This window comes from Osmerus eperlanus, chromosome 2 (assembly GCF_963692335.1).
Source record: "Osmerus eperlanus chromosome 2, fOsmEpe2.1, whole genome shotgun sequence".
NCBI lineage: Eukaryota > Metazoa > Chordata > Actinopteri > Osmeriformes > Osmeridae > Osmerus > Osmerus eperlanus.
Genome location: NC_085019.1, coordinates 18218880 through 18245460, shown reverse-complemented (window position 1 = coordinate 18245460; position 26581 = coordinate 18218880). Strand labels below are relative to the sequence as shown.

Sequence of the window (26581 nt, the reverse complement as noted above, 5' to 3'; positions counted from 1 at the left end):
ATAGTTTTTAAAAAGGTTGTTTGGGGTGCCATAACTTGTCATGGAATGGAATTTCAAATCATGCCTAGCATCAGTGGCGATGTGTCCTCCCTGGCTGTGTTCTCAAGGCCTGTGCTCCTGATCTGGCAGGGGTGTTCACTGACATCTTTAACCTCTCCCTGTCGCAGTATGTCGTCCCCAATAGCTTCAAGGGGGCCACCATCATCCCAGTCCCTAAGAAACCATCAGTGAGCTGTCTCAATGATTACCGCCCTGTTGTACTCACTTCTGTTGTCAATGCTTTGAGAGGTTAGTCAAAGACCACATTACATCCTGCCTGTCACCTGCATTAGACCTACTCCAGTTTGCATATAGGCCGAACAGGTCTACAGATGATGCTGTAGCTTTGGCCTTGAACACTGCTCAGAACAACATATACGTGCGGATGCTCTTCATCGACTTCAGCTCCGCCTTCAACACCATAGTACCATCCAGGCTCATCATGAAACTACAGGACCTGAACATCAGTCCTTCCATGTGCAGCTGGATATTGAACTTCCTGACAGACAGGCCACAGGCAGTACGGCTAGGTAACATCACCTCAACCAGTCTAACACTCAGCACTGGTGCCCCACAGGGTTGTGTGTTAAGCCCACTGTTGTACTCTCTGTTCACCTATGATTGTGCAGCCACTAACAGCTCCAACACCATCATTAAGTTTGCTGATGACACCACCATTATCGGCTGCATCAAGAATGGTGATGAGTCTGCCTACAGAGCAGAGGTGGCAACAATGACATCCTGGTGTCAGCATAACAGCCTGTTGCTTAATGTAGCAAAAACCAAGGAGTTGATAGTGGACTACAGGCGGCTGCAGGGAGAACATGCACCCATTCACATCGAGGGCACAGCTGTGGAGAGAGTCAAAAGTTTCAGATTTTTTGGTATCAACTTCAGCGAGGACCTGAGCTGGACCACCATATTGGTGTGGTTACAAGGACAGCGAAACAGAGGCTCTTTTTTCTGCGGTGACAGAGGAAATTTGGCACGGACTGCACTATACTGACCAATTTTTACCGCTGGACCATTGAGAGCACTGACTGGTGGCATTACAACATGGTTTGGCAACAGCACTGCCTAGGACAGGAAGACACTACAACAGTGGTCAAATCTGCACAGCGTATTACAAGGACTGCATTCAGGACCTTTACAGCCAGCACTGCAGGAGAAAGGCCAAGTGAATCATTTTTTACATTTACATTACATTTAGTCATTTAGCAGACGCTCTTATCCAGAGCGACTTACAGTAAGTACAGGGACATTCCCCCGAGGCAAGTAGGGTGAAGTGCCTTGCCCAAGGACACAACGTCAGTTTGCATGACCGGGAATCGAACTGGCAACCTTCGGATTACTAGCCCGATTCCCTCACCGCTCAGCCACCTGACTTTTTGACCCTAGTCATCCCTGCCACAGTCTTTTCTCCCTCCTGCCTTCTGGAAGGCGATAGAAGAGCATGAGGACTTGTACCAGCAGATACAGGGATCGTTTTTACCCACATGCCATCTGGATGCTGAACTGTCCTTGAAATATCTTTTTGCAACAATTTTTCTTATTTTTTCTACCCTTTTTCTCGATTCTCCAGTATTGAATTTTTTGTATTCTCTAAGTTGAACGGACATTGAGCACAAAGAATTTCATTACTTATAAATGATGTTTATGAGTATATGATAATAAACTTGAACTTGAAACTTTTATCAGAGCATTAAATTGTCTGTGCTTCGCTTGCTGTTAGGTTGTCGACTCTCTCACTCATGAGCGTCCCAAAAGGCCTTCAAAATAAAGTCACGTAATAATACTGAATACAATTATAAAATTCAAAAGTAAAACATTACTTGAAAAAAATATATACATTATTGTAATGCAATTGCGACAATAGCATTCAGGCCTATAGATATAGGTAAACATATTGTGTACAATATAGCGAGGTAGCTGACTTAACCATTCCTGAATGTGCATTTCATCAACACCAAGTTTGCGTGCTACAGATCTGTTGCTGGTGGTGAGTGCTTTCTGCACAGCATTCTGTTTAAAAGCTAAAGTGTAAGAATGTTTCGGCATGCTGCGTCAGATTTGTACCAAAGTAGACACACGCGCGGCATACATTTTACACTGGGCTTTTGTTTGACCTCCTTGTCTATTCTGTGTTTTTCTATGGCCACACTGCAGCTACAATTCACTGAATCTCTCTTACTAATTAAACGTTGCCCTTGAATAAACGCCACCCTCGAATAAACGCTGCACCACAAATGATCATTGTGTAATAAACGCTGCAGCGTTTAATCAAAGGCACATGGTATATGACAGCAATAATGTTTAATGTAACTGGCCTTTCTAACATTACAAGTGGCTCCAGCATTGCCCCTTATGGTCTAGGTGCATTGCAAATGAAGACAAGAGCCTTTTCATTTGGCCCAGTGGCAGACTGTCTGAGGTTGTCAAATGTCCCATGCAAAGTCACTCAAAACACGGGTTCGATTCCAGGCTCTGGCAAGAGTATTTACCGCTAAACTGGTCAATATATACACATCTGACAAAAGACCAGCTCGACCTTTGCCTGTAAACAGTGATTCTGACTGTCAGAGACCTTTAAATAGCCTGACTTACTGAAATTGGCAAAACTAGCCTGGCTAACGTAGGTCGCTTTCTCAGGGCATATGACGAATGAAACAGGCTCGTCTTGAAAAATCAGATATACTGGCTATCTTTAGCAGGCCCTTGTCTACAAAAAGCAGTCCTCCCTGAGGTTTTTGGAGTAGAATTGAGTGAAATACAAAATTGTTTACACACTGCCAGTGGGCGAGCCGAGCCTGACTCTGAGGCTAACGTCAAAACAATGTACCCCCGGGACGCAGTATCACTCCAATTGCAAGTCCACAAATCACCAAAATAATCGGAGCATCTGGCTAAAAGCACAATTCCCACATCTCCTAAAGGCTGCCCTCCTCGACCTTTTTCGTGTAGACCTAACTGTAAAATGGTGAACTTATGAACATGACGCTACCAAAACATAGTTGCCGCCTAAGCGCCTATGCAGTCTCCCTGGCGCATAGGCTTATTACAAAGACTTTCACGCCCCAAATCAAAATTATGAGCCGACAGGTCTGTGGGGAATTGCTTTTTCTCCTAAAGGCTGCCCTCCTCGACCTTTTTGATGAACAATTCGCCGAGATGCAAAATGATTCACTCATTAAAAACACAGAGGAAAAAAGCTAGAGCTGGCTACTTTTCGAGTTCGGTTTTCCGTCACTTCAGACTCACGATCTAAAAGGTCTAAAAGTGCTAAAACCTTCACCATAATTCCAGAGTAGTGTACTTTCACAAACCCAATCATTAATTCTAGCTTAAAATGTGTAAAAATAGGACTTACCGAAAGTGGCTGCCTCCAACACGGCTATCACGCGATTCCAGTTGAAAACAACAATGGCCGCCGAAAAAGAATTTATATTCGTAACGGCGAGCTGCGATTGGAAGCGAAATGAAACAGGGGCTAAAAAACGAGGGTGGGGGCTTGGTCAGCACACAATTTCAAGAAAGCATGTGTGTGTGTCAAGGGAAGGCTGAGTGTGTGAGAATTTGGAGCACGCGAGGGGAGCAATTAGGCAAGCATGCATGTTTCAAATATTCACTAAAAATCGACTTTTCATCTTACAGTCAACTTTTTCTCAGATTTGTATACTAAACATTCTCAAGTCTTCATGAACTTGTGATTGAATCAGAGTTTTTTGACTGGCGGATGTGTAAAGCATTATTTTAGCGTTAGAAATAAATTAGATTTCCTTCATTTCAATCATTTTTTAAGATATTAATTTGCCTTCTCACATGGGAACATGGTGTAGTGTCTTTCACGTGACACACCAAGTTTGGTGTTGATATTTCAAAGATTTGCTGAGATTTGATCCAACTTCCTGTTTAGTTGCTTTGTTGACGATTTTGATTGGCTGTACCGGACAAACGGTTGCTCTGAAGATGATACCTGCCAATTCTGGGGAAGATTGGACAACAATTGTAGGAGAAGTAGCGGAAAAACGTGTTTCCTAATTCTTTATTGTACAAAAAATCCAATATGGCGGCCGTTATAGGTTATTGAGGCTTTTTTGTTCCTCATGAGAAATAAGGCATATCTAATGAATTTCAGAATTTGGGGACAAATGGGATGCGAATGGCATCACTTTGTAAATGGACAATTGGGGCTTGGCCGTAGCGCCACCTATGGATAATGGTGCGTCATTTGTGGTGTGGTAGTTACTCCTGGCCTATACTATCAATGTTTCAGGATTTTGAGAATTTTTTCTAAAAGTCACTTCACTTCACTAAAAGTCACTTCACTTCAAGCCAAGGAATGAGTGGGGGCTTGGTCAGCCCACAATTGCCTGAAATGTTGTGTATGCGTCTCGCCAAGACCGCGCGTGTGTCAAGGGAAAGGCTGAGTGTGTGAGAATGTGGAGCACGCGCGCGCTGAAGAGCAGGGGAGACATTTCATTAGAAATTTCGTTAGCAATTAGCCAAGCATGCATGTTTCAAATATTCACATAAAATCGACTTTTCATGTTACAGTCAACTTTTCCTCAGATTTGTGTACTAAACATTCTCAAGAGTCTTCATATGAACTTGTGATTGAAACAAAGTATCAGTTTTTGACCGGCGGATGTGTAAAGCATTATTTTAGCGTTAGCGATAAATTCGATTTGCTTTATATCAACCATTTTTGGAGATATGAAATAGCCTTTGCACATGGTAACATGTTGTAGTGTCTTCCTTGTGACATACCATGTTACGTGTTGATATCTCAAAGATTTGCTGAGATTTGACCCAACTTCCTGTTTGGTTGCTTTTTTGCTGATTTTGATTGGCTGTGCCGGACAAACGGTCTAGAAAATCAAAACACCATGGGATAACTTTTGTGAGGCTTGGTCTGAAGATCATCTCTGGTCATTTTGAAGAAGATATGACAAAAATTGTAGGAGGAGTAGGCTTTCAAAGGTTTTTGATACAACCGGAAAAAGCGGAAAATTTATATAACCGGAAATTGACGTCATAGGGTGCGTTGAACTCGTCTTGATCCAGGGAATCCAATGGTACCTCATGTTTGAAAATCAGTCATACGGTTCAAAAGTTGCGTGTGTAAACACAAGTCCAACTTTGACCCATTGGTGGCGCTAGAGTGGTCTAATGGGATACATGAAACTTGGTGTAGGTATAGAAGGAACTGTCCTTAATGAGTGTGCCAAATTTCACAAAAAGTTATCCAAGGGTTCAAGGGGCTGCCATTGACTCCCATGGAACTAGAATAATAATAACTAGAGAGGGTACAATTTCTGGGGAAATTGTAGGGTGTGCTTGCTTGCGTCGGTTGCACAGGGGTCCGTTTTTGAATGACATTTTTACAACTGATATTTCTGTATATTTTATATAAAAATGCATACTTATTATTTATAAAGATTACATAGATTTAAAAGCATTTTTTTTGCTGCTCATTTACAACTGAAAATACGAGTGTAGTGTAGAATGAAATTAGATGTCTTCTCATTTCCCCTGCAAGAGGCAGCCTCATCGTTGAATCAAAACGAATAAATTTGGCAGACCGGTGTAAAAATTGACTTAATCTCTATGACTTAAACGTCCTTTTAAGTTTTTCCCTTCTCGTGATATTTTAAGGAATTTAGCCTACACATATTGCATTCATTCATTAATAAAGAACCCCCTTTGAAGATTATTCTACGACGTTACCGGCAGTAGAAGATGGAATCGCGATTCAAACAGTACCCTCTGCTAACTGAAAATATGCCCCCAAAAACGTAAATAAGCTTGACATTTATTTAGTGGAAAATCGCTTTCATAAAAAGCTCACTGGTAGCGATCATTGTCAGTAACAACAAGTGCGATATAGCCCTGTGTGGAGAAGCTGCCCCGGTAAATTGTACTACTACGGTACAGTAGTAGACTACAGTACTGCTGTGTTCGTTCATCTTGGTAGCGATTGCGTTGGTTGAATTGGATTTAACGTTCCGTTGTACGGTTTAGGCTGAAATTAATTATTTTCATGAACAGATTGACAAAGTTTAGGCTGTGGCAATGAAGTTAAGGTTAGTAGTTAGATAGACTTTTGGTTTAAGTAAGGGGAGTGCCGAACATGTTCTGTCGCCGTTTGACTTCCTACAGCTGTGTAGATGTTTTTGTAGTGTCTCGCGTAGGCTACAGCGTTGCAGTGAGCAACACTGGTTTGAAACCACAGGTAATGATAATTTCACCAACAAATCGTTTACTTGTAATGTAATGTCATAATAAATCCTACAACGAAAATGTATTTGTGAGGAATGTTTATTTTAACGATTGAAAACAGATGCATCATAGACCACTGTAGTATGTGTTGCCCGGGCAACACAGGCTAATGTCATGATGCTAATACTTCAGTGAAATAGTAGACTACTGTTTCCGAAAGTAGATGTACTTCCTTAATAATATCAGCTTATACTTTACATTACACATGACAATTGTGTGTCATATCACAAAGTAAAATGAGTAAATAGTTATCACCCTGGCCTCTTTGCTTGTGGCGTTTCTGCAGCTGCCTTGCAGTAAAGCTATAGTTAGCCTAGCTATCCCCCAAGTTAACAGATGCGAAACGAATGTTCTGCCAAAGGTAGTCACGCGTGTTTTCGTGACGTTAGTGACGTAGTGACGTTAGTAACGTCAGTGACTGTGGCTAGCAAATTAGCCACCGTTAGCTTCACTTTTCGCCACAAAAACTTAACTTCAGCCTAAACCATGCAACGGAACGTAAATTCCAATAGAAGCAACTCAATCGCTACCAAGACGAAACTTTTGACACCTACGTTGTCTATGTAGGCCAAATATTGACTGAGTTTTAGGGGGGCAAAAAGAAATAAAAATAATAATAATAATAATAATATATATGTGAGAGAACAAAGGTTGTGCTCTCGCCGAAGGCTTGAGCACACCCAATAACTAGAGAGGGTACAATTTCTGGGGAAATTGTAGGGTGTGCTTGCTTGCGTCGGTTGCACAGGGGTCCGTTTTTGAATGACATTTTTACAACTGATATATCTGTATATTTTATATTAAAATGCATACTTATTATTTATAAACATTACATAGATTTAAAAGCATTTTTTTTTTGCTGCTCATTTACAACTGAAAATACAAGTGAAGTGTAGAATTAAATATGATGTCTTCTCATTTCCCCTGCAAGAGGTAGCCTCATAGCTGAATCAAAACGAATAAATTTGGCAGACCGGTGTAAAAATGGACCTAATCTCTATGACTTAAATGTCCTTTTAAGTTTTCCCTTCTCGTGATATTTTCAGGCATTTAGCCTACTCATATTGCATTCATTCATTAATAAAGAACCCCCTTTGAAGATTATTCTACGACGTTACCGGCAGTAGAAGATGGAATCGCGATTCAAACAGTACCATCTGCTAACTGAAAATATGCCCCCAAAAACGTAAATAAGCTTGACATTTATTTAGTGGAAAATCGCTCATTCATAAAAAGCTCACTGGTAGCGATCATTGTCAGTAACAACGCAAAATGCGATATAGCCCTGTGTGGAGAAGCTGTCCCGGTAAATTCTACTACTACAGTACAGTACTAGACTACTGCTGTGTTTGTCTTGGTAGCGATTGTGTTGGTTGAATTGGATTTAACGTTCCGTTGTACGGTTTAGGCTGAAATTAATTATTTTCATGAACAGATTGACAAAGTTTAGGCTGTGGCAATGAAGTTCAGGTTAGTAGTTAGACTTTTGATTTAAGTAAGGGGAGTGCCGAACATGTTGTGTAGATGTTTTTGTAGTGTCTCGCGTAGGCTACAGCGTTGCAGTGAGCTACACTGGTTTGAAACCACAGGTAATGATAATTTCACCCACAAATCGTTTACTTGTAATGTAATGTCATAATAAATCCTACAACGAAAATGTATTTGTGAGGAATGTTTATTTTAAAGATTGAAAACAGATGCATCATAGACCACTGTAGTATGTGTTGCCCGGGCAACAGAGGCTAATGTCATGATGCTAATGCTTCAGTGAAATAGTAGACTACCGTTTCCAAAAGTAGATGTGGGCCCCTTCCTTAATAATATCAGCTAATATTGTACATTACATTTCATAATTGTGTTTCACATCACAAAGTAAAATGAGTAAATAGTTATCACCCTGGCCTCTTTGCTTGTGGCGTTCCTGCAGCTGCCTTGCAGTAAAGCTATAGTTAGCCTAGCTATCCCCCATGTTAACAGACGTGAAACGAATGTTCTGCTACAGGTAGTCACGTGTGTTTTCGTGACGTTAGTGACGTAGTGACGTTAGTAACGTCAGTGACTGTGGCTAGCAAATTAGCCACCGTTAGCTTCACTTTTCACCACAAAAACGCAATTTCTACTTAAACCATGCAACGGAACGTAAATAAAAATACAACCAACGCAATCACTACCAAGACGAACCTTTTGACACCGCCGTTGTGTATGTAGTCCAAATATTGACTGATCCTTAGGGGGGCGAAAATAAACAATAATAAATAAATATATATGTGAGAGAACAAAGGTTGTGCTCTCGCCGAAGGCTTGAGCACACCCAATAATATATATGTGAGAGAACAAAGGTTGTGCTCTCGCCGAAGGCTTGAGCACACCCAATAAAACTAACAATAGGTTTCCTCCTTACGGAGGAATCCTAATAATAATAAAACTAACAATAACAATAGGTATAAATATAGCTGCAAGCAGCAATGGCGGATTCCTCCTAACATTGTGAACCATTGAAAAATGTATATTCTTCACAAATTGTCACTGTATAGAAACATCCATGCTGTAGACTTACCAATGGGATACCAAATCTGAAATGCAATACCATCAAGATCCACAAGGGCTTTTATTTCAAGCCAAGGAGTGAAGGGAGGGGGCTTGGTGAGCCTACCCATTCCAGAAAGCCTTGTATCTTTGTGTATCAGGGCGTGGCCTGTAGTGTCACTTATGGGTGATATTGGGCCATTTGTGGTGTGGTAGTTACTCTTGGCCTATACTATCAATGTTTCAGGATTTTGAGAACTTTTTACCATTGCATACAAAATCGGAAATGCAATACCATCAAGATCCACATGGGCCTTTGTTAAAGACCAAGCAATGAGTGGGGGCTTGGTCAGCCCACAATTGCCTGAAATGTTGTGTATGCGTCTCGCCAAGCTTGCGCGTGTGTCAAGAGAAAGGCTGAGTGTGTGAGAATGTGGAGCGCGCGCGCTGAGGAGCAGGGGAGACATTTCATTGGAAATTTCCCTAGCAATTAGCCAAGCATGCATTTTTCAAATATTCAAAAAAAATCAACTTTTCATGTTACAGTCAACTTTTTCTGAGATTTGTGTACTAAACATTCTCAAGAGTCTTCATGAACTTGTGATTGAATCAGAGTATCAGTTTTTGACTGGCGGATGTGTAAATAATTATTTTAGCGTTAGAAATAACTTATATTTCCTTTATTTCAATAATTTTTTAAGATATTAATTTGCCTTCTCACATGGAAACATTATGTAGTGTCTTCCACGTGACACACCAAGTTTGGTGTTGATATTTCAAAGATTTGCTGAGATTTGATCCAACTTCCTGTTTGGTTGCTTTGTTGACGATTTTGATTGGCTGTACCGGACAAACGGTTTGGAAATTCAAAAATCTGTTGAAGAATTCAGTGAGGGTTGCTCTGACGATGATACCTGCCAACTCTGGGGAAGATTGGACAAAGATTGTAGGAGAAGTAGCGAAAAAACGTGTTTCCTAAATCTTTATTGTACAAAAAAATCCAATATGGCGGCCGTTATAGGTTGTTGTGGCTTTTTTGTTCCTCATGAGAAATAAGGCATATCTAATGAATTTCAGAATTTTGGGACAAATGGGATGCGAATGGCATCACTTTGTAAATGGACAATTGGGGCTTGGCCGTAGCGCCACCTATGGATAATGGTGCGTAATTTGTGGTGTGGTAGTTACTCCTGGCCTATACTATCAATGTTTCAGGATTTTGAGAACTTTTTCTAAAATGCATTACCATCAAGATCCACAAGGGCCTTCACTTCAAGCCAAGGAATGAGTGGGGGCTTGGTCAGCCCACAATTGCCTGAAATGTTGTGTATGCGTCTCGCCAAGCCCGCGCGTGTGTCAAGGGAAAGGCTGAGTGTGTGAGAATGTGGAGCACGCGTACGCTGAAGAGCAGGGGAGACATTTCATTGGAAATTTCGTTAGCAATTAGCCAAGCATGCATTTTTCAAATATTCACATAAAATCGACTTTTCATGTTACAGTCAACTTTTCCTCAGATTTGTGTACTAAACATTCTCAAGAGTCTTCATATGAACTTGTGATTGAATCAAAGTATCAGTTTTTGACCGGCGAATGTGTAAAGCATTATTTTAGCGTTAGCGATAAATTCAATTTGCTTTATATCAACCATTTTTGGAGACATGAAATAGCCTTTGCACATGGTAACATGTTGTAGTGCCTTCCACTGATATACCAACTTGGTGTTGATATCTCGAAGATTTGCTGAGATTTGACCAAACTTCCTGTTTGGCGGCTTTTCTGCTGAATTTGATTGGCTGTACCGGACAAACGGTTTTGAAAATCAAATATATAAATAATTTTTGAGTGAGGGTTGCTCTGACGATGATGGTCCAATTCTGGGGAAGATTGGAAAAAAATTGTAGGAGGAGTAGGCTTTCAAAGGTTTTTGATAAAACCGGAAATGGCGGAAAATCTATATAAAGGATTCCTCCGTATTCCATACGGAGGAATCCTAATCTAATCTTTCTAATAATAAGAAAAGGTAGAAACACTTAAGTGGCTTCGCCGCTTTGCGGCTTGGCCACCAATAAGAAAAGGTAGAAACACTTAACCCTTGTGTTCTCCTCGGGTCGTTCTGACCCATCAGTCATTGTGACCCACCGTCGTATTGCGACAACTTTACCGCATACAAAAACAAAGTGAAGCATTTTCTTTTAACCGTCGGGCTGTCTCAGACCCCCCACATTGCGAAGGTTAAAAGAAAAGTATTTTTATTTGTTTTTGTATTGGGTAAAATTGGGTAAACACAATGATGGTTCGTTATGAACCTTTGGGTCATGTGACCCGAAGGCAGCACGAGGGTTAAGCGGCTTGGCCACCAATAACAAGTATGCAGAATAACAATAGTGTTTTTGCTTTTAGCAAACACACTAATAAACATAAAACATCAATGCAAACAAATATAATAATATAGCCTCTCCTTGGGTATATTCAAAATTAAACGATATGTAAACTATTTTCAATGCTCCGAATGTGAAATGTGTGTATACTTGAAGGTCTTTGTAATTGTGACTTGACAAGGGTATTATACACATCTGGCTTTAGTATTTGTAATGATGATATATTTTATTCTATCAGACCTTGCTTTTGGATTTTGTTAGCAAAACAGTAGGATTTACTATTAATTTTTTTGAAGCATGGAAAAAAGGTGTCAAAGTGTGCAGCTTAAAATACAAACAAAACAGTAAAAATATCAACTATTTGGTTTGAACATGTCTTTATTGCAGCTTCCCCTTAACAGCAACATGTTTATTATCTTCTACATCTGTAAGATGTAATGTCTCAATGCATGCAATAAGCCATTAAATCAGCAATTTATCTAAATATATGTTTAATATATGGATATATTATACATACAAACATGGCTTAGTTTGTGCTCATTTTTATCTATAGCCTTAAAGGTTAAGCTACATAATTACATTTCAACAAGGTACTAATACATGGTTACACAGTTATCTGCAAAAGTATACTGAGCACATAAGTTTACAGTGATATTAACACTTTTACAACTACTACAGCATATTAAAAAATAAATAAAATATTCAACACAGTGAGCCTCACTAGATATATGGAATGTGCCCAATGCATTTGAATGTGTGTGATTATCTGTTTACATATCTGTAGTCTGTACCTCCTATTATTCACTATATATCTTAATGTAGAACCAATGTTAGATGTTGGTCATTTGACAACTCATTTACCAGCTTTATAAGCAGTCAAATATTTTTTTTTACATGGATCCATTCATCATGTGGTCCTCAAAAAAATGTACTACCTTAAGTTTTGAGTGCATTTGTGGCTTAAAGAAATCACACCAAGCACAGAACACAACGAAAAACTAAATTAAAAGAAATATGCAGAGCTGTAATTTCAAAATGAAAATTGGATAAATGATTAATCACACTCCTCTAGTGAAACATTTACTGATAATCATAGGAATTCCAATAATAACGTCAATGAACAGCAATAATAGTGGCTCAGACTTTGAAATACATTTACAGCCAACGTGACAGTAGCAGTATAGCATAATTATTGAAATTTAGAAATTTTGTGAAAAATTTATGAACAGCAACATTGCATTTGGGTCTTATAACGATCATTTAGAATGTCCAGAAGGCAAGCCCCAAAAAACTTATCATGGCTGATAACCAGCAGGGGTTTCACGTAAATTTGAGTGTCCACATTCATCCCTAATGTCACATAAATTACACTAGAGTAGCTTCTGTAGTAGGGGAGGGGATCAAAATGTGTCTTCCATAAATACATCTGCATTAAAGGGTCCCCTGATTACTCTGACTCTTCGGCCTGTCAGAAAAATATTGTACCAACCATTCTACTTACCTACATGCAAGATAACACCTTGTGACATCATCTAGTCATTACAGCTGACATGGCAAACATTTGATGGATGTTCAGCCAAAGGTGTCTTTTGACTTTTTGACAAAAGATGGTACAAATATATATTTATTTGATTTGTTAGTGAGAACCTGTACTCCCCCACTCATTCAGTCTTGGTTTTCTCTCTCTCACGGTCAGCCACATCAATGGCGGCCATGTTCCTGGAGGCAGTGACCAGATGTAGAAGGCTAATACCAGATTTGAGCATGCACACCATGGCGCAAACTCCAATCAGCCACTGCAGCCACACTACATGGGGGATACAGAGTAGAGGAGTGTTGATGCAGATGGTTAGACTCAATAACCCACAAGAGACCTATTTTCCAAACTGCTGCCATGTAAGATGATTACATTGACATATGTGTTCCATATCCACAATAAATTATGCTTTAAAAAAGGCATTTACATTGTCATTAACAGTTAGTCCCAATAAATTGATGTTTCAGTGGGTCTTCTTTGCACTCATGCAGATGTTAAAGGGAAAGGTAATAATATAAATATGGGGTTGCAGAGTGAGGACTTACCAGCGGGATCCTCAATGTAGTAGAGAACGTAGAGCAGGCAGAAGAAGAGCTCATTCCCCATGCACATGACAAACAGCACCGGCTACAGAAGACACAGTTAGTGTGCAATAATTAGGTATGCTTGCTAGGGATGGGTATCGTTAAGGTTATAACGGTATTACTACCGTTATCGATTTGGTACTTTAACAGTATTCTTATCTTATTTTCATAAAAACTAAATTCACATTGCTTTATGATATTTTATGTAAAATTAATTTAATGATCTATAGTGAAAGAAAGCAATGTTTCAAACAGGGCTCTCAAGTCTTACGCATTCGCCGTGAGACAGGGGCGGATCTAGAAAAATATTCATGGGGTGGCAAGAGGGTGGCAGGAGATTTTGAGGGGTAGCACCCCGTGGCAGAAGTGTGTGAGATTAAAATGAAAAAACTAAAGGCTGTGCAACATGTATGCATAGGAAGTGAACACTCAAATGAATTTGAGGATTACAGGTCCCATGACCAAAAAGATATAGACGTTTGAAGATTTATTTTGAATAAAAAAATATTTTTTAATAACCAGAGATGAAAATGAACAAAATAAAGGCTGTGCAGCATAAATGCATACATTTTCAACAGTTTAACATGATTTTGACGCTCCTAGTTCATGTTGTTGAAAAGCTATTGACTTTTGAAATGTGTAACTTGTTGATGGTTCCTAAACATACACGTTGTTTAGGCAGCCAAAAGCATTGGCTAAGCGGCCAGTGGTAGCGGTGCTAAACACCGGTTAAAATAACACAATACTGGGCATCCTAATATCTGTTGAATATCGAACTTCAAACTAACTTTACCATGGTCATCTTTGTTGTTGCTTTCCCAAAGCATTGAGTTAACATTATTAATTATTCTTAGTCATTAATAGATAATTGCTTCACACCTCATTCCTCCGGTGTGGTGTGCTGTCCGTGCCGACAATTGTTTCCTTGAGTTGGAGCCTTCTGTGATCAATTTGCGCCTTCCTTGTGTTCAAATGAAAGCAACTTCGGTTGGCGGTGTGGGGAGGGTGGATGGAGTCGTCTCGTGCTGCATTTACTTGCATTCGGATATTTGAAATTTGCTCTCGCAAATGTCCGTTGAGTAGGGATGGGTATCGAGAACCGGTTCTTGTTTAGAACCGGTTCCCAGTGAATCGATTCCTTGGAATCGTTAGCAAAATTCCTTAACGAAAATTCCTTAACGATTCTCTGTGCCGTTAAACAATTAAAATGTTAAGTTTAATAATGGATTACAAATCGATATGCTGAGTTTAATAATGGGACACGCGAACGTCTGTCTGAATAAACTATAAAAGTTCACGCATAGACAGACTGCAGCAAACATGGCAACTAGGAAGAAGCGTTCTAAAGTTTGGTTGTATTTCACACGACAAAATGACAACAACGCCACTTGTAACGCATGTAAAAAGTCTATTTCGTCGAAGGGAGGAAATACTACAAATATGAGGAAGCATTTGAACAGGCTATTTTTAGGGTGGCAGTTGCCACTCCATGCCACCCCGGTAGATCCGCCCCTGCCGTGAGACTCACGCATTTCAACAACTTCTCATGCTCTCATGCAACACCTTGTATTTCTCACGCATTTCAACCAGAGACGGAGCCACAGGTAGGCCTGGGTAGGCACAGGCCTACCCAATTTGTTCCAAGGCCTACCCAAAAACGAAAATTTCTCAGAAAGATTATGCACCGGGTGCACATCGAAAAGTAAAAAAACTGAAAAGATGCCTATCCATTTTTTTCTAGGCCTACCCAAAAAATGATTCTGGCTACGCCCCTAATTTCAATTGGATCCTGGCTCTGGCTAAATCTTCACGTCCACTGCAGATGTACTATCCACAATCTGGATGAGTAACTAAATGACTGTGATCGGTCAGTTGACAAAAAGTGACATTGACGATCATCGACTTTATGAAAAGTTGAACACGTTTCAACAAAAGGCAGCTGATGTAGTTAAATGACTAGCTAACCAAACCTTCCTTATCTTATCCCTATTTTCTTCTGTCTCTGTTTTTATTTAACAAGCTACTTCAGCAGCCCACAGAGCCATGCTCCCGGTGACTATGTTTTGAATGATCAGCAGCGGGGCGGGGGAGGGGGGAGGCTAGTCTTTACTCACACACTCAAGCTGCTATCCTGTTTACTAACGGGGTCAACCAGCTGCTAGCCAGCTACAAGCCAGTTAGCTAGGAGATAAATACTACTTATTTGTTTTATCTGTCTTTGCACTGTTGCTCAGTTTAAATCGTGGTGGGACCGATAGATTATTAAAGCCATTGAGGGGCATCAAATGATAAGTCCTGGAGAGCCATGGTGCCATCCAATATCTGAATGTCAACAATGAATGTGACTAGTCTTTACGCACACACTGCTCGTAAAAAAAAAAATTCTGGTTCGCGCACGTATCTAATTTTAGGGGCATATGCAAGTGAAATAGTTGCACTGTTGAGCCAGTGTTTCCCCTACCATTATATTAGGGGGGCGCCCCCCCCCCCGCCCACCCCCACTGGAAGGTCAAGTTAATTATTTTATTTTTTATATAGCGCTAGATCACAAAATAAGTAATTTAAGGTTAACTTTCCTATAAAACAGGTCTATAGCTTGCTCTTTTATTAAACAAACTAAATGGCCTTATGTTATTTATCTTATTTACACTACGGCATGTCAATTCTGTCTCTACATGGTCGGGCGACCATGTCTCTACATGGTTTGATAAAACTTGAGAGCCCTGTTTGAAATTAATGTAAAACAACCGAACATTGGTATAGTGGTATTGTAATGGCATTTTTTTATATAGTTACTAAGAATGTATTTTTAATAGACTGAGGTTGTGTTTAAACAAATGGATGTTGCAGTTGGTCTTAAGGTATTTATGGTATTGGTTTATGATGCCTGATTGAGAAGCTAGGGGCACGGAGGTTGGGGGATGTTTGAGTTCTGTGGCCTAAAGGGAGATGGATAGATGGACCAGTTGATCTAGCAGCCCTGACCTTTTGGCCGAGGAGATTGTGTCCTGTGTCCTGTTTGTGTTTCATTAAGGGTATCCTTACTGTCCTCATTTAGAGAAAGAGCCGTGACATCAAAAGACTTTGGTCACTTGACCTGGGGGGTTATATTGTCTTAACTGTCACTGACCAGTGTTAGCCAATCACAGAGACCACTACATTGATGAATTGAACATTTATTAGGGGATCTGTTTTAAGTGTATAAAAGCACAAGCTTTATGATTGTTCTTTATCACTCTGTCGAACGAACTGTGGTTAGCACGTCCTTCGTTGTGACTGATCAGCAAAGCTTTGTTTAATATTACGTAATTCTATAATCTAAATAAATTGTATTAAACCCACATCGGTTGACTACTCAGATCTACACAGTGCCACTTGAATTTCCACCATTACAATTTGGTGGCCAAGTACGGGGATCCTTGTTTGCTCAGCGTTCAACGGACAGGACTCCCTTAGAAAAGGTGATCTGATCAATCCGGCATAGCCGCCTTTACCTCTATCCAAAATTTTCAGAGAAAGCGGGACCGATTCGTGGGGGCCTGGCCGGTTGCGCTGTTGCTGACGCGGGATCTTGAAAGAACCGGTGAGATATTCTGTCGGTCACTGTGTGATATTGAATTGTCTAAATGTGTGTTTTTAGGCTATTGTCAATAATTTGGTTAAGTAAATAATTGGGCAGAGGTAAAACTGTCCTGTACGTGTAAAGTCGTACGAATTAATAAGGTAATGTTGTTGAACATATCTTTTACGTGTAAGTCGTAAAAAAACGTCTGCAGAAGTGTGTCGACGGATACACAGAGAGGTAGTGTTGTTGACGAACAAACACATAAAGGGAGATAAATTCACATGTTATATCGTGTTATGTGTCTTTTTGAGACCCTAAGGATTAGAATATGTTGGGTTAGTGATAGTTTGAGAAATTGTATTGGCTTTGGAGGTCAAAACAGTTCCTATTTATTAACGGCCTAAACGTGATTCTAAGTCCCGAGAGAAAAGTATACTAAGTGAGGTAATCAGCTGTGTGAGTGAGAGTGTTTACAAAGGGTTTGAGTCCCTGAAAGTGGAGAACAAAAGTTAGGATATATCCTGAGGGATTTTCAAAACAAGGGTTTGAGTTTTTTACACGCGTGTTCAAGTTTATTTTTTGTTAATTGAAAGTTATGTTTTTTGAGATTAAAAGAAGTATGAGTACCTAAAGGTGTCAAAATTAACGGCTATATACAAATTACAAACATCAAAATTTTAATTATTTTCTATTTTGTTTGATTATTTGTAATTTACGAAAGTGTTTAGTAGGGGTATAATTGCATTGGAAAAGTCGTAATATTGTTAAAAACAAAAAAAAAGGAAAGAAAGAGATAATTACTTGATTTTACTTTTGTGTTTGTTTCTTTTCAAGAAGTAAAACATGGGTTGTGGTTCAAGCAAGAATTATGATGGTCTGGGGGCAGATTTATCCTGTCCAAATATGAATTACATGAAGCGAAATTATGGCAACAGTAGCTTATCGCAAATTGAAATTTGGATAGACGACTGTGGATTTCCGGAGGAAGGGACATTTTCTCTTAAACAACTTAGGACATTAAAATTCAATCTTACCCAGAAAGAGGAAGAAACTAAAGATTGTTTTTTAAAACGAAATAGATTTAAGGCAGATTGGAAAGCTTTTGGTGAATGGAATCAAGAGGGTTTATTACGACAGAGTAGGATAGGGACAAATTCACCTATTTCTCAGTGTTTCAAAGTTCGCGACTCAGATCTTCTGGTTGGCCCACCGCGAGCACCTCCAGCACAAGCAGCAGCCCCAGTCCAAGATCCAGTGCCAGCTGCGGTTCCAGTGCAGCAACCTCAACAGCCAGCAGACCAGGACTTATTGGGTGATGTCCCAGCAATCGTCCAGGGGGTGCTTCTTCAACCAGATGTACAACAGCAAATTCTACATCTTCAAGCCCTCCAACAGAAACTGCAACGGCAATACGAACGGCAGCCGCTAGCAGCGCCAGCGCTGATCCCAGAGACGGGAGCTGCGGCTACAGGTAGCACACCTACGATTGGCCCACCACCATATCGACCACTTTATCCTCCCGTTCCGGAACGTTACGTAGAGGAACCGGAAGGAGATGGTGGACAGTCTCCTTACCACACGAGATCTGGAAGAAAATACCAGCGTGCTTTCGTGGGGAATGTTGAAACTGCTCCGGACCTTCTGCTAGCTATGGTGGAGGCACCTGGAGCTGATGGAAACACTGTGCTAGTTCAAAGGCCATGGACTTTGTCTGAGATCAAAGAAGCAATGGTTCATTTGCCGCTGCCCGGAGAAGTGGGCGGCAATAGAATGGTTGCAGAATTAGTAACCTTCTGCAGAGACTTCAAACCAACGACTCACGAGTTGAGGCGTCTTTTAATGACAAAGATTGGGCCACAGTTTTCTCGGATTAATGCTGGATGGCCGGTTGATGACATAAAACTTTCGAATCCAGATTGGGACCATAATGACAATAACGCATACCGGTTAGCAATAACTGGTGTGTGCGATCGAGTTCGTGATGCTTTTCCTTTGAGATTGGACATGACAAAAATCAATGGATGTAGACAGAAAGATGGAGAACTTTGTCATGAGTATCTGGTACGTTTAACAGAGCTGCACAATGCTCACTCAGGAATAGAGGTACCAGCTGATATTAATCAACCTCAGGTTACTGTGTGGGAGGCTCACTTGAGAAACTGTTTCTTGAATGGAATGGATACAGAAATCTCCGAGAAAGTTAAGGACATTTGTGTCACATGGGACAGTGCGAAGCTGAACGTGATTGTTGCTCATGCAAATCACGCAGAAAAACGCTTGAGAGATGCGAGAAAGGCTAAAATCGAGAAACGCAATCAAAACCTGGAGAAGGCTACCATCACCATGTTCCAGAACCAGAACCAAAACCAGAACCAAATGAGAGGTCGAGGTCGTGGAGGTCGTGGAGGCCGTGGCAGAGGAAACCAGAAAGGTCAAGGACCAGGAGACATCAGGAGACATTTGGGAATTGACTAGGTGTGGGCCACCGAGAGGAGAGTGAGTTGCGGACGGAGACAGATGGAGAACTTCAAACTGGTGACGTAACAGATCCCGACTTGCACACACAAATTCAGAATACTATCAGACAAATTGAAGAAAGTGAGGTTCCGTTAGAGGGAACTTATGTTAAATACTCTTCAGAACCTTTTAGATGTTTACCGGTTTTAACATTATTGGTACAAGGGCAAAGAATTGAATTTTTAGTTGATTCAGGAGCCACTGTGTCTGTGTTAACAGAAGAGAGTTTTTCTGTTCCTCCTAAATTGAGTGGCAGAAGCACTGAGTCGATAGCAGCTTCAGGTACTTTGACTAAAGAATGGTATACAGTGCCATTGACTGTCCGATGAATTTGTTAGGACGAGATTTGATGTGCAAACTCGGTATCTGTTTGATTTCTGCGCCAGAAGGGATTACTTTGTTAAGAAAAAATGAGGTTGAATTGAATATGTTAAACCATTCTTTTGTGAAATATGGCATGGGTACACCAGAATATGTTTACAATTGGAAATTGAATCTGTTGGCTGTGTGTTCACTGAATTCTCAACTTGTTGACGAAGCGCGCATGCGTGTCAGTTCAACGGATGTCGATTGTTATGATGTGGAGGACCTGCACGTGGTAGCTCGTACCAGTGAGGGCAGAAATGATGTTTTTGAAGACAAATGGTTTAGACAAGATCATTTGAATGAAAAATTGACGTTGAAAAATATGTTTTGGTCAGAGAACAGATGTGCTGTTTCTGTTTCTTTGTCAAATATTAGAACAAATTGTAAGTTGTCATACTCTCGTTTTGGAAAAGATATCCAGACAAATTTCCCATATTGCGAGGTTGATTCGTTTCCTCATGTCGCTCTTGTCAAAGACAGACATGATGCATGGTCAGATTTGGGTTTATGGGTTAAGCAATGTGAGGGACAGCAATTTTGGCAACAAACACAGGATTCTTGCGTGACCTACAACCCAGTGTTAAATGTTTACAAAAAGGTTTTATGTTCAGTGGTACAGACAGTGAGGTCTGTTTTGTTAGAAGAGAAAACACTTCAGTTTGCGCATGTTGAACCACAATGTGATGTTACTTTGATACCTGCATTACGGGATATACCAAAAACGCTCTGGGCTCAGGGTAAATATGATGTAGGTTTAATCAAAAGCATGGAACCTATTGTGATCATGCCTAAATCAGATTTTAGGCCTTGTGTGCACCAATATCCTTTGAAACATGAAGCAATTGATGGCATAACGCCAGTCTTCGAGTCACTTTTAAAAGCAGGGGTAATAATACCATGTAGAGGTTCTACAGTTCAAACGCCAATATTTCCTGTAAAGAAAATTCGAGACGAGGGGCAACCTACTGAATGGAGGTTTGTCCAAGATTTAAAAGCGGTGAATAACGCAGTGTTTCCAAGAGCTTCAAATGTTGCAAACCCTTATACAATTTTAAATCAAGTTCCAGATAATTGTGGTTGGTTTAGTGTTGTAGATTTAAGCAATGCATTTTTCAGTGTGCCTGTTCATACTGATAGCCAATTTTGGTTTGCTTTTTCGTTCAACGGTAAAACTTATACATGGACTCGAATGCCACAAGGCTTTGTGGACAGTCCCACGTATTTTCACGAGGCGTTGAAAAATGATCTTGATTTGTTGAAACTTACAGAAGGTACAGTGATATTACAATATGTTGATGATATTTTATTGGCGAGTCCAACTAAAAAACTATGTGAAAAGGACACTGTACAACTGCTACGACATTTGGAAAAATGTGGCAAACAAAGCTAGTGCCTCAAAACTGCAGTTTGTACGAGAAAAGGTGATCTTCTTGGGTCACGAATTAACAAAAGAGGGGAAGACTCTCTCTCCTAAGAGGATTGCTGCTGTACGATCGATTCCTAAACCCAATACCGTTAAGCAGATGAAAAGTTTTTTGGGAATAACGTCTTATTGCAGAACGTTTATTATTAACTATTCTGTTCTTGAGGCTCCTTTGAGTGCTATGGCTCATGCTGTGGGCCTGAGCGCGCATGACAAAATCACGTGGACTCCTGAGGCGGAAAATGCCTTCAGGGAGTTGAAATTAGCATTGCAAACAAGCCCTACTTTGGGGTTACCTGATCAAGAGAAACCTTTCACACAGATGGTTGATGTGAAGAATGGATTTATGGTTTCAGTTTTGTTACAAAACCATGGTGGCAAATTGAGACCTGTGGCATACTTTTCGGCAAAGTTGGATCCTGTAGCAGCAGGATTGCCTATTTGTTTGAGAGCCGTGGCGGCAGCGGAAAAAGCTGTGCACGCTTCACGCGAGTATGTTGGATATGCTGATTTGACTTTGATGGTTCCACATGCTGTGGCTATGTTGTTGTTGGAACAAAAGACCTGCCACTTGTCGGCTGCGAGATGGCTGAGGTATAATACGTGTTTGTTGGATATGCCAAACATTACGGTTAAACGTTGTAATGTGCTTAATTCAGCTACTCTCTTGCCGATTGAAGGAGATGGGGAACAACATGACTGTGTGGCTACAGTTAATGAAGTTTGTTCACCAAGAGTGGATTTAAGGGATACACCTATTCCTAACGCTGAATGTGAATATTTTGTTGATGGTTTGGCGTCTAGAAATCCAGATACAGGGACGAATCAAGTTGGGTATGCAGTGGTCACTTTGCATGCCACTGTGAAATCAAACTCATTACCAGCGAATTTATCTGCCCAGGTTGCGGAATTAATTGCGCTGATTGAGGCCTGCAAGTTAGCTAAGGGAAAGGTTGTTAACATATTTACTGATAGTCGATATGCATTTGGTGTTACACATGACTTTGGCATGATATGGAAACATAGGAAGTTTCTTACTTCCTCGGGAAAGCCAGTGGCACATTACCAATATGTGTCGGATCTGTTGGATGCTTTGCAATTACCAGAACAGATTGCTGTATGCAAATGTGAGGCTCACACTAACAATACGGATTACATTTCACAGGGAAACGCCAGAGCAGACGCTGCGGCTAAAGCAGCTTCTAGATTACCTGTATGTGATGATGTGATGACTTGTATTCGTTTTGATGTTGGTCTGTGTTTACAGGACGTGAGAGATGGGGAGATGGCATTGCCAGGTCCAGATAACCCTAATTTAACAGCTTTAAGTTTACAGGACATTCAGACTTGGGCCAAACCACCAGAAAAAGCCCTTTGGAAAAAGGACGGATGTGTGAATAGAGATGGAGTTTGGTATGGTCCAGATGAAGGTCGCGTGCTTAAACCATGTTTACCTAAACATCTGTTTCGATATTTTGCTCAGTTGACACATGGGAAAGATCATGCCTCTAAAGGTGGTATGATATCAAGCATGCGTCAATTTTGGCATACAAGAGGATTTGCTATGTATGCACAGTCATTTTGTCAGAAGTGTCTCATTTGTGTTACAAGTAACATAGGCAGAGGAATTCAAACACGACAGTCTTCACAGCCAAGACCAGAGAAGCCATTTGAGTATTTGCAGATGGATTTTATTGAATTGAATCCTAGCGAGGGAAAGAAATATTGCTTAGTGATTGTTGATATGTTTTCTAAGTGGGTTGAAGTTTTTCCAAGCTCAAAGGCTGATTCAGGTGCAGTTGTGAAAGCTTTGATAACTGAGATAATACCAAGATGGGGTATTCCTTTGAGAATAAGTAGTGATAATGGTTCACACTTTGTTAATGATGCTATTCGTAAGCTAGGCAGTTATTTTGGTATTGATTTGAGACAACACTGTGCTTATCATCCAGAGAGCGGGGGTGCAGTTGAGCGAGAAAACGGGACTTTGAAAAATAAGTTGATGAAATGTTGTAAGGACACTGGATTGGCATGGACAAAGGCCCTCCCAATTGTGTTATTGCAGATGAGGGCTAGAGTTAGACCCAAATATGGATTGAGTCCATTTGAAATCCTGTTCGGCAGGCCGCCGAATACAGAGATTGGGCCAACAAGAGGTCAGTTGCCTACGACTGACCAATGTGAGGATGTAATTCTTAATTACTGTGCAACCTTGTCGTCTGCTTTATGTGATATCCACAGACAGGTGAAGGAGGCTATTCCTCATCCAGTGGTTGGACCGCTGCATGATTTAATACCGGGAGACTGGATCGTGGTGAAGGACCTGAAACGCAAGTCCTGGAGGAACCCAAGGTGGACGGGGCCATACCAGATTCTCCTGACGACCAATTCGGCGGTTAAGATCGAGGGGAGAGCAACGTGGATACACGCTAACCATTGCAAGCGTGCACCTTGTCTGGAGACGGAAGCATTGGATACGCGTTCTGCGTAGTACCAAGGAAATTTCCGAGCTGTGCGCAAAGTGCAGTGTCGTTGAAAGTTGCCCTGAGCAATTTGATCGTCGTTTGCAATCGATTCGACTAGACCGCCTGACAGAAGTTTGCCTACATTCAACTGAAGATGGCCACTACGGATGCACAACCATGGCATCAGTTCCGACAGCCTGGACTTTGTGGTATACGGGGTGCAGTGGGTTTTGTCTTGGGAATGGCATTTCTTATTGCTCTTATTGTATTTTCGCTTTTGTATTTTAATAAAAGTATGCATAATTCTGATGATACTATGACAATAGATCCAATGACTTCAACTGTTTCACCTGCAACGTTCCAGATGTTGAAAAGTAATGAGAGAGAGGTTGTAGATGAAATGGAATCGGAGATGGAGTTTAATTCTTGGTATAAGTTAGCAACATATTCAGTAAAACAAGTTTTAGGCGAAGAACACCCACCATGTGTGTATTGCCAGCCACTTAAGGATGTTCCACTGATTATGCCAGCACCATTTAATTCAACTAGTTGTTATTATTTTAATTACCATCGAATTATTTCAGGTGACATTGATAAAACGAGATGTGTGGACAGTAGTCATCTGGTTTTGTTCAGGAATTGTCCAGTCTGTCCCACTAACTGCTATCATTACCAGAGTTTTAGTGCTTGGTATTTAAATTCCAATCTAGGATGTGAAGCAGTACGTCCTATGCTTACTGGACCAATTGAGAACGAGGGAACGGAAGATGTTCTGATTGATTTTGTTATAGTTCCAGGGCAAAAGTTTGAGTGTTTCGAGAAAAGTTCCGATATTGTTAAAACAGTATTCGTGGGGAACTTTAGTGAAGGGAAAGTAAAGATTGGAACTTGTGGACATACTTGGGTGGTAAATCCATACTGTGAGGCGATGCAGTTTAGAGATGTTAATGGGACTTTACACCCTTGTTACAAGTATAGAAGCTCTGTTCGTGTGGATAGTGAGGGAAAACATACTCCACCACCTTCTGGCCCATTGGTATATCCAGGACGCGATATAGCTGATATATTTTGGTATTGTGGGGGTAGAATTAGATCACGTTTACCAAAAGGATGGGTGGGAGTGTGTGCTAAGGTGATGTTAGTTAGTAAGACGTTGATTAAGCCTTTAGGAAATGTGACGGTTGATTCAGGCAGACAGAGACGAGCTGCTCCTGTTGGTTATTTTGATAGTGGAATTTACATAGATGATATTGGAGTACCAAGAGGGGTGCCTACTGAGTTTAAAGCTAGAAATCAGGTAGCTGCAGGACTAGAATCATTCTTTTGCGTACATTGTACGGTTAACAAAAATGTGGATTGGATTAATTATATATATTATAATCAGCAACGTTTTATTAATTACACTGTTGATGCGATTTCTGGATTATCAGAACAATTGGCTAAGACTTCAGAGATGGCATGGCAAAACAGGATTGCTCTAGACATGTTGTTGGCTGAAAAAGGGGGTGTTTGTGTACTTTTCAATAATACATGTTGTACGTACATTCCCAATAATACAGCGAGTGATGGGTCAGTCACTAAAGCATTATCAAGCATGCGTACTTTGAGATTAGAATTGTCTGAACATTCTGGATTTGATGATTCAAAAGGAGTTTGGTCATGGATTGACGGTTCTTAGGAAATGTTTGGTAAATGGAAGGCAGTCTTCTGTCTGTTTTGTGTGGAATAGGTGTCATTTTGTTGATACTATTGTTTTTGGCTTGTTGTCTGTTTCCCTGTGTAAGGAAGATTGTGGAAAAGACAATGGCTAAATCATTTGCTGTTCAAATTATGAACTATAGTCCCTTAGAGGATTCTGACTGGGTTCCACCATTTAAGAAAGAAGAGGCTACTGTGAGTGATATGTAATTCTCTTGTTATTTTTGGGGTTATGTTTTGATTAAAGGGGGTTACTTTATTTTCTTGCCTCCATATCTGTATGGATGTTTTATATTTTTGTATGCTTATGCTTTTGTATGCCTTTGTTGTTTAAAAAAAAAAAAAATAAGGAATGTAATGGCATTTTTTGATATAGTTACTAAGAATGTATTTTTAATAGACTGAGGTTGTGTTTAAACAAATGGATGTTGCAGTTGGTCTTAAGGTATTTATGGTATTGGTTTATGATGCCTGATTGAGAAGCTAGGGGCACGGAGGTTGGGGGATGTTTGAGTTCTGTGGCCTAAAGGGAGATGGATAGATGGATCAGTTGATCTAGCAGCCCTGACCTTTTGGCCGAGGAGATTGTGTCCTGTGTCCTGTTTGTGTTTCATTAAGGGTATCCTTACTGTCCTCATTTAGAGAAAGAGCCGTGACATCAAAAGACTTTGGTCACTTGACCTGGGGGGTTATATTGTCTTAACTGTCACTGACCAGTGTTAGCCAATCACAGAGACCACTACATTGATGAATTGAACATTTATTAGGGGATCTGTTTTAAGTGTATAAAAGCACAAGCTTTATGATTGTTCTTTATCACTCTGGCGAACGAACTGTGGTTAGCACGTCCTTCGTTGTGACTGATCAGCAAAGCTTTGTTTAATATTACGTAATTGTATAATCTAAATAAATTGTATTAAACCCACATCTGTTGACTACTCAGATCTACACAGTGACACTTGAATTTCCACCATTACAGTATACAACCCTTGCATACAAATTGTTTGTTGTGGCAGCAAGTTGTCTGTATCTATCCTAGTGAAGTGTAACCACACTTCGAATTGTGTGTGCGCGGCTGTGCACTCGTTGCGTGAGCCAGACAGTGAGCCTAAGTTGTTGCCTGAGACAAAAAAAAGTTTTGGCAGAATTGTGTTTTTTGTTGTGAAAAGTGTTGCTAACAGTAGCTAACTAGCTAGCTACAATC

The 26581-nt window shown here is 40.4% G+C and overlaps 1 protein-coding gene across 1 annotated transcript in view; it reads right to left on the bottom strand.

Annotated features, from left to right (window-relative positions):
- Positions 1–11586: 11586 nt before the first annotated feature.
- cdipt (CDP-diacylglycerol--inositol 3-phosphatidyltransferase (phosphatidylinositol synthase)) overlaps positions 11587–26581 on the bottom strand; it is a 38356-nt gene continuing 23361 nt past the window's right edge. The window contains exons 5-6 of the mRNA XM_062453989.1: positions 13305–13386; positions 11587–13029 (exon numbers count right to left, since the gene is read on the bottom strand). Of these exons, the coding sequence (XP_062309973.1) occupies positions 12884–13029; positions 13305–13386 (228 nt within the window). The 3' untranslated portion in view covers positions 11587–12883. The remainder of the gene's footprint in view (positions 13030–13304; positions 13387–26581) is intronic.